The 9,086-nt window shown below is 51.3% G+C and overlaps 1 protein-coding gene across 2 annotated transcripts in view; it reads left to right on the top strand.

Annotated features, from left to right (window-relative positions):
* The window catches only part of MYLK2 (myosin light chain kinase 2), a 42,630-nt gene extending 37,703 nt beyond the window's left edge, over nucleotides 1–4,927 (top strand). For both annotated transcript variants that reach the window (XM_053394677.1, XM_053394676.1), the window contains exons 11-12: nucleotides 1,043–1,175; nucleotides 4,454–4,927. In XM_053394677.1, coding sequence (XP_053250652.1) covers nucleotides 1,043–1,175; nucleotides 4,454–4,534 — 214 coding nt within the window. In that variant the 3' untranslated portion in view covers nucleotides 4,535–4,927. The remainder of the gene's footprint in view (nucleotides 1–1,042; nucleotides 1,176–4,453) is intronic.
* Nucleotides 4,928–9,086: the final 4,159 nt, after the last annotated feature.

Consider the following 9,086-nt stretch of genomic DNA (forward strand, 5'->3'; position numbering starts at 1 on the left):
AGGTGTACTGGGACAAGGCCGTTTAGGGCTTTAAAGGTCAGCACCAACAATTTGAATTGTGCTCCGAAACGTACTGGGAGCCAATGTAGGTTGCTATCACCACGCTCCAGAAAGTTGTGATACGTGAGATATCCAAATCGCGTATTTGAAGTGGGCCATGTCCATAAAACAATAACAACACACTGGAAAGATAAGAATGCACCCACTAAAGATGAATGGGTGGTCAAATTGTCCGAGTACTTGGAGCTCGGAAGCTGACAGATGCAATAAGAGATAAACTTAAAAAGACGGTGAAAGAAGAATGGGGGTGTTTAAATAATTATCTAGAGGATAAGGGTTCATAAATAAAGACCTGGCTATGTTTAGAATGATACCACATAGGGAAATGTTCCCCGATACCAAGATGAAGGATTCTATGGAATACAGATAGAGAGAATCGATAAGAATAATGATCTGTTGTGACCTTGACGGAAGCGTACAATAGATGAGCCTTCTTGTGTTTTGGCTCATTTCCCCTTTTCCCCCTCTTCTTTTTCTTTCCCTTTTTTCTTCCTTCCTTCTCCTTCTCCTTTCCTTTTTTCTTTTGTTCTATGCCATGTACTTTGATATTTTTTGTAGTTTTTTTAGCCTTTTCCATTATTATTATTATTATTATTATTATTATTATTATTAAGGATTTTTCTTTTGACATTTTGGTTGTCTATATTTATTTGTATTTGTTTAAAAAGTTAAAAAACAACAACCAATAATAACACAGCAGGATAAAAACACCCTATGTTTTTATGGGGGGGGAGCTGCAGTAACTGGCTGTGTGTGGCACCAATTGGGCAGTGACTGTGCCATCGACAACTTCCTCCCCAACCAGCAGCGGAAGCTGAGTGCGAATTCTGCAGGGCAGGTTGGAACGCAGACTCTGTTTGATGCGCTTTCTATTTATTGCAGGGTTTGGTACGTTGCAGGATGGGGGGGTAGGGGCTCTGGGATACAGCAGCTGCAGGTGGTGACCCCCCCGATAATCTTTGCCTCTCGTCCCCCTCCCCAGCGGACGCCTGAGTGCCGCCCAGTGCCTGCAACACCCCTGGCTCAACAACTTGGGAGAGAAAGCCAAGCGGGTCAACCGGCGGCTGAAATCCCAGGTTCTGCTCCGAAAATACGTGATGAAGAGGCGATGGAAGGTATTTGCTTCTTTATTACAGTATTTTTCACTCTATAGGAAGCACCAGACAATAAGATGCACCTAGTTTTGGGGGGAGGAAAACAAGAAAAAAAAATATTTTGAATCCCAGAAGCCAGAACAGCAAGAGGGATCTGGCTTCTGGGATACCATGTGGCTGTTCTGGCTTCTGGGATGACTGCGCCAAGCCTCTTCGAGAGCCAGTGTGGTGCAGTGGTTAAGAGCGGTAGTCTCGTAATCTGGTGAACCGGGTTCGCTTCCCTGCTCCTCTACATGCAGCTGCTGGGTGACCTTGGGCCAGTCACACTTCTCTGAAGTCTCTCAGCCCCACTCACCTCACAGAGTGTTTGTTGTGGGGGAGGAAAGGGAAAAGGAGAATGTTAGCCGCTTTGAGACTCCTTCGGGTAGTGATAAAGCGGGATATCAAATCCAAACTCAATTCTTCTTCAGCAGCAGGATGAATGCTCCCCCTGCCCGAAGAGGCTGCCTAAGGCAGAAGCCAGGACAGGCACGTTGCTGAAGGGGCGCTGCGCAGTTCTCCCTCTCTGCGCAGCGCCCCTTCAGCGAAGCGGGAGGAGGAACAGAAGGGGCTCTGTTCTTCCTCCCGCTTCGCAGAAGGGGCGCTGTGGACCTCTACCTCTCTGCGCAGCGCCATTCACCCCATAAGACGCACTCACATTTCCCTTTACCGTATTTTTCGTTCTATAGGGCGCACCGGCCCATAGGACGCACCTCGTTTTTTTGGGGGGGGAATGAATAAAAAAAAATTATTCCCCCCCACCAGCCGCGGCTGCCGCCCCAAGCCTTGCGCACACCTGCCCGAAGCACTGGGCACCCTCCGGAGGGCTTCCCGTGCTTCAGGTGACAGGCTGCCGCCCCAAGCCTTGCGCGCCCGTCGGGACCTCCCGCCGGGCGCGCAAGGCTTGCAGACACTCGCCCGAAGCACGGAGAGCCCTCCGGAGGGCTCCCTGTGCTTCGGGCGACAGGCTGCCGCCCCAAGCCTTGCGCGCCCGTCGGGACCTCCCGCTGGGCGCACAAGGCTTGCAGACACTCGCCCGAAGCACGGGGAGCCCTCCGGAGGGCTCCCCGTGCTTCGGGCGACAGGTTGCCGCGCCAAGCCTCGCGCGCTCCCGCCGGGCGCGCAAGGCTTGCGGACACTCGCCGGGGCTGCAGGCTGCTGCCCGCAAGCCTTGTGAGCCCGCGGGAACTCCCGCCGGGCTTGCAAGGCTTGCGGATAGCTTCCTGAAGCCTGGAGAGCGAGAGGGGTCGGTGCGCACCGATGCCTCTCGCTCTCCAGGCTTCAGCGAAAGCCTGCATTCGCCCCATAGGACGCACACACATTTCCCCTTCATTTTTGGAGGGGAAAAAGTGCGTCCTATGGTGCGAAAAATACGGTACTTTATAGGAGGAAAAAAGTGCATCTTATGGAGCGAAAAATACGGTAAATTTCTGTCCTGAGCTTCCTCACAAAGGAAAGGGGCAGCCAGTCGTGGGAAGGAGCTCACCGTATCCGGAAAGGGGGGGACGGCGGTTTTGGTCCATTTTCCCACTCCCCTGTGAGTCATCCCACAAGGTATGGGCTCAGACTGGGAGGTAGCGCAGTGGTTGCTGGTGGGCCACCCACTGTTTTGGGGTGGGGTTCAATCGCACGCCAGCGGAATTCAGGTCGTGCAAGTCTAGTTGAGTGGGAGGCCTTGCACAACAAACCTGCTTCCCCCCCAAAAGATAAGACTTTTTGCAGGCAGGAAGGAGGAAGGGAAATGCAGTTGCTTTGATGAACATCATTTTATATATATACAGTGGTGCCTCGCAAGACGAAAAGAATCTGTTCCGCGATTCTCTTTGTCTAGCGGTTTTTTCGTCTTGCGAAGCAGCCCTATTAGCGGCTTAGCGGCTTAGTGGCTATTAAAGGCTTAGCAGCTTAGCTGCTAAAAGGCTATTAGCGGCTTAGCGGCTTAGAAAAAGGGGGGGAAAGCGGGGGGAAATCGCAAGACTAGCAAGACGTTTCGTCTTGCGAAGCAAGCCCATAGGGAAAATCGTCTTGCGAAGCAACTCAAAAACTTTCGTCTAGCGGGTTTTCCGTCTTGCGAGACATTCGTCTTGCGGGGCACCACTGTATATAAAATTAGTTTTTCAACATATCATTTTCAGCAGTAATTAAACATGCTTTCATATCTTATACCATTTTTTTGACTTCCATCAATCACATCTGAAAATTTCCCAATCTATTCACTAAATATACATTTCTTACTTCCACAATTACATTTAATTCATAACTAATATCTCTATTCTTTCTCCACTTTGCAATGCTTCATACATTTCTCCTTACAAAACTTCCTGTGGTCCTACTAGCATAATTTGTTGATTACAGTTGCTCTTCAAATAGTTTGTATATTTCTTCCTGGATGAACATCATCTAACCTCCCTGGAAACAAACCATGATCGGTGCTCAGTGAACCCATTTTTTTAAAAAAAAAATCCCCCCCCCTTTTTAAAAACAATATTCTTATACATTTAAATCATTTTCCGTTTTTGCACAGGTGAGATTACTTGAATCTCCGGACTTCCCCCCCATCCTCCCCTGGTTTCCAATTTTTATCTGTTGTTTTTTTTTATCTGTTGCATCAAATTACATTTTTTCAAAATCATTTTATATCCTTTTTTAAACTTTAGTCTTATTACATCAGAAGGGTTATAACAATCCTGTTAATTTTTTTAATATCTATGGTGTTCTTTAAGGTAATCTATACATTTCTCCCACATTTTGCTAAGAAAATTTATCAGCTTGGTTTCTGATCTCCACAGTCAACTTCGCCATTTCAACATAGTCCATCATCTTGGCTATCCACCCTTGGTCGGGACTCTCTCTTCCTTCCACTTCTGGGCAAAAAGCATTCTTTTTAAGTACTTTGGTATTTCATCCCCTGTTATTCCCAATAGAAAAGCTTCTGGTTTTTTGATAAAGGCTAAATTGAACATTTTTTTCAATTCGTTATATATCATTCCCCAGAATTACTATTTTACATGTCCACCACAGTAAACCCAGAATCTTACCCAGGGCTCCCACAGACCATTTCCCCTTCCTCATAGGGAACAGAAGAAATTCTGCAACAGAAGTTAGAAGCACAACCTTGATTTGCATACTTGATTTGCATTGTTTTAATTTAATTTTAATTTTTAATTTATTATAATTTGACCCTGCGGTGTGAGCTTCCTAGCCTTGATGCTATTCCCCCCTTTTTTTCACTCTTGTGTGCGTTTTCTTTTCCAACCGCACAGAAAAACTTCATCGGCGTCTGTGCTGCGAACCGGTTCAAGAAGATCACCAGCGCGGGATCTCTGACCGCGATGGGCGTCTGAGCGGTGGGGCTGGAAGCGGGCAGAATCGAGCGACACGTGGACGGAAAGGGGGCAGGGGGAACTCCCAACGGGAAGCTTGAACTGCGTTGCGCTCCTGGTGCCCCACGTCTCAGGGACTTGCTTGGGCAAGAGGATCGGGGCCTGCCCCAAGGCTGGCTCCGTCCCAGAGAGCTGGGAGCAAGATGCCGGTGGACGCTGGCCTGGAACTTTTTAGCAGGGAAGCTCCCTCCATGTGTAGGATATTTGCTCTCTCCGATAGCATCCCCATATTCCTGCGCAGTTGCCACTAAGCCAGTCTTCCCTACCTCTCCGTATTGTCTGACCTGAGCACCGTCCTCCTGTTTAGTGGCTATTCTGCTGCCTCTTGGACTCCACGCTCCACACAAACCCAGCTTCCTGCTCTTGGACTGCTGCTAAGGACCTCGCCCGACATACGTCTGACCGTTTGCTGCTTTCAAGGGACCTTCCGAAACCACTGCAGCCAACTCTATCTCCTTACCTTTGCTATGCCTTGTTTTTTGCCTCTGATTCCACCGTGCAAACTTTAAGGGAACTGGTTTCTGGGATGGCTGCGGCTTGGCTGAACTGCAGTCTCCCCGCTGTGCCCATCCTCTCCCCAGCCGCCCAGACTGGTTCTGTAACCTTCCCCAGCGAGCCAAAATCTTGCCCCACAGTGCTGGGGAGAGCACCTTCCCAAGCCCCCAAGATTGTGCATACAGGGCGTGTTGGATCGCCCCCACACCCTTGACTGAGAAAGACGGCTCCCAAATCTTTGCTATAAGGATTTTGCCAGGCTGCCAACCCTGTGCCCGTCTCCTTCTGCAGAACGGCTTCTCGGCTTCCAATCTGCTTGCGCCACCCACAAACCGCTTGCTGCCTTGGCACCCCCGAGACGTCTCTGCTCTGACTTTTTGCACAGAAGTTGCACCTCACGACCCTGCTTAGGAAGGCCTTGTCCCCCTGCGTGCTTTTGGAGCATAGCTGTCAACTTTCCCCTTTTCTTGTGAGGAATCCTATTCAGAATAAGGGAATTTCCCTTTAAAAAAGGGAAAAGTTGACAGCTTGGAGTTAGCTGAGGTTCACAGTGTTTCTCATCCTCAGGTCCCCAGATGCTGTTGGACTACAACTCACGTCGTCCCTGAGCTCTGGCCTTGCTAGCTAGGGATGATGGGAGTTGTAGTTCAACAACATCTGGGGACCCACAGGTTGAGAAAGGCTGCGTGACGGTCTAGCGCAAGCAATGCCTCATCCCCACAAGGGCAGCCTTGCAGATCCCCCCCAGCAAAAAAACCACACACCAAAAACAACCCCAAGGACTTGAACCCCACTGCGCCAGGGACGGCTGTGGGAAGCTGATAATGTGGACAGGAAACTGCCTTTTCCGGCCTGCGCACTCGGAGATCCTCTAGGCTCTGGGCGGGCAGGAAGCGAACAGCCGGCATTCCAGGAGGAACATCCCCAGATGGGCAGCTGGTCCGGAGGAGGAGGAGGAGGAGAATAAGAAGACAGCATTGTGCAAACCACTTTGTGCTAACCTCTTTGCCCTCCTGCGCTGCCGAAGGGTCTGGAAGGGGAATGGGAGAGGTGGAAGGGAGAGGGGAAAGCAAGGCTCTTGCATCCTTCCCCCCCAGAGGACGAGGGGAAGGAGATGGACTAATGAAGACCATCTGGGCTGGGCTGGCCTGGCCACGGCCGCCTCCTCGCCCATCTGAAAGGGCTGCTTCAGAGCTGGCCACCAACAGAGAGGAGTGCTCCAAGTGTGCCTGTTGAGTGTTTGTGCGCACATCGGAGATCTCCTCCATTCGCCCAGGGTCACTCCCCTGTAGATCCCGGGAAACTGGCCTCAAATGGAACTGCAGGCCAACGCTGAGTGTGTTTTTGCAAAACCTCTTTTATTTAAACTTCCCTCCAACTCCCCCTTAGGTTAATGACCCAGAATAACCCGGGGAAACGTAGCTCCGTGGAAGGGTGTGGAGGAAGCAGGGGTGTTAACAAGAGTTTGATTGTGGCTTTTAGTTCCTGCAGCACTTGGTGTGCTTTGGGAATCCTCACTGCATGTGCCTTTCCCACAGCAGAGCCAGGTAGGTCACTCGTGAGCCCATTTTCCTGATGGGCAAGCTGAGGCCAGAAGGAACCGGTACAAGGGGACATGTGGACTGCCACCGAAATGAGAAACCCGGAGTCCCTCCCATCTCCTGGTAACATGTACAGGCTGCCCCAACTTGGCGCTTGCCAGATGTTCTGGACTACAATTCCCAACAAGATCACCCAGCATGTCTGCTGGCCAGGGATGGTGTTGGAAGGGCAGTAGCCCAGTGGCAGAACACCGGTCCCAGGTTCAAATCCTGGCATCTTCAGGTAGGGCTGGGAAAACGCCCCACCTGAAGCCCTTGGAGGGCTGCTGCAAGTCAGTGTAAGCAATGCTCAGCTGAATGGACCCGTGAGTCTGACTTGGAATCATGCAACATCATATTTTCCGATGTGATGGAAGGGGGTGGACCCTGGTTCCTGGGAGGTTTTTAAGCAGAGATTGGATGCCCATCTGCCATGGAATCTTGAGTTGAGAGAAGGCTGATATAGAAGACAAAGTCTGAGATTGGACAAGTTTCCCCAACTATGCTGGGCCGGGAGGTTAACCCGAGCAACACGGTCCAGGTCCGGTCCCAAATCCAAAGATTCCATGAGGAGTCAGTCCAACAGGGTCAAGGCAGGAAACCAGGCTAGGTCAGGCACAAGGTAACAGGCAGCTTCCAGCAAGCAGCAATGTTGCTCTTGCAACCTGGGCCAGGGTCCGACAGCCTTTTAGCTCTGTTGGGGTAACGGCCGGTCCTGATCCCCCGGTGACTCACCTCCCTGTCTTGTCCGAAGGTGAGCACTCCTCCTGTGAGTACTCAGGTCTCTCCTTCTCTCAGACCTGAGTCTCTGCAGCTCGGGAAACGTCGGTGGGTTACTAGACCCAGAGGCCGCCTCAGCCTCCCCTGACCCAACTGGTAGTGGAGCAGCTGTAAGTGATGGCCCAGCTGAAGGCGACGAGGTCATCCCCGCAACTGGAGCCAGGGCAGGCTCAGGCCCCTGACTCGGCCCAGCTGGTGCTTGTTGCAGGGGAACCTGTGCAGACTGGGGCTCTTCAGAATCAGGCCCCAGACTTGGTCCAGATGCCGTCTGAGGCAGAGGATCCGGTGCAGACTGAGACTCCTCTGGTTCTGAGTCTGAGCCCGAGTCCCAGGCCATCACAGGGAGCAGGGATACACTTGGAGCGTGATGCAATCCCAGTCACACACTCCCTACTCTTGTGCGTATCGCCAAGGGATCCATCCATCTCTCTTCGTGCCTCATTTTGGCCTCTGCACTGCTGGCAATCCAAGACGTATCTGGCTGACCAGGGAGTTAAGAGCAGCTCTCTTGGGATCAGGTCCAACACCTTCTCTGCCAGATAAACAAAGGATCCTGACCCTCTCTTCTCCGCAGGATGCTGATTTGGGATGGTTGTTTCTGAACCTTTCCAGGCCACTTCCTCCTTGGTTCCCTAAACTCATTCCTCTGCCCTATAAAAAGTGCCATTCAGAATAGCAGCCTGCACAAACCCACAACAGAACAGAGGAACACCATAAAATTCCATGCAGCCGCAGTTAGCTTCAATCCAGTTAAAATGATTTAGTTTAATTTATTCGACACAATTCATGAACTTGATCTCTTCTCAAAGTCTGACGGACTTTTACACCTCTAGTGCCAGCCTGCTGCCTTTGCCTCTTAGCACCCCCCAGAAAACAGGTAAAGGACCCCTGGATGGTTAAGTCCAGTCAGAGGCGACTATGGGGTTGCGACGCTCATTTCGCTTTCAGACTGAGGGAGCCAACGTTTGTTCACAGACAGCTTTCCGGGTCATGCGGCCAGCAGAACTAAACCACTTCTGGTACAACAGGATGCTGTGACGGAAGCCAGAGTGCACAGAAACGCTGTTTCCCTTCCCACCACAGTGGTACCTGTTTATCTACTTGCGCTGGCGTGCTTTCGAACTGCTAGGTCGGCTGGAGCAGGGACAGAGCAACGGGAGCTCACCCCGTTACGGGGATTCGAACCGCCGACCTTCCGATCGGCAAGCCCAAGAGGCTCCGTGGTTTAGACCACAGCGCCACCCGCGTCCTTTGCAGAGGGGCACTACCTCCTACTTTGGGAACCACTGATTTAGCAAGGGAGAGAATGACGTGTTTTTCTGCCCATTTTCACTTTGGTCCGAGGCTGGAGGCAGGGTGTGTGTGGTTGGGATTGCGTGTATTTTCTGACAGTTGCGGGAGGGCGGATCCTGTGTCTACTGATTTACTAAGCTTTCCCCCAGTTCCACGAAGGTCTCCAGCTTGGGTTTGTCACGGTGCCTCCCCATGGAAAAAAAAGCAGTTTCTCTCCCCGCCCCCCGTTGTGTCTGGCTGAGTGATCTCTTGATGTGCCCCCACCCTTTGCCACTCCTGGCTGAATGTAAATAAATGTACAGATTCAAGTACCAGTCCTTTGTCTTGCGTCCTCCAAAGGAGCGTGGGGGGAGGGCTGTGTTTTT

Source organism: Podarcis raffonei, chromosome 6, assembly GCF_027172205.1.
Source record: "Podarcis raffonei isolate rPodRaf1 chromosome 6, rPodRaf1.pri, whole genome shotgun sequence".
Lineage (NCBI taxonomy): Eukaryota > Metazoa > Chordata > Lepidosauria > Squamata > Lacertidae > Podarcis > Podarcis raffonei.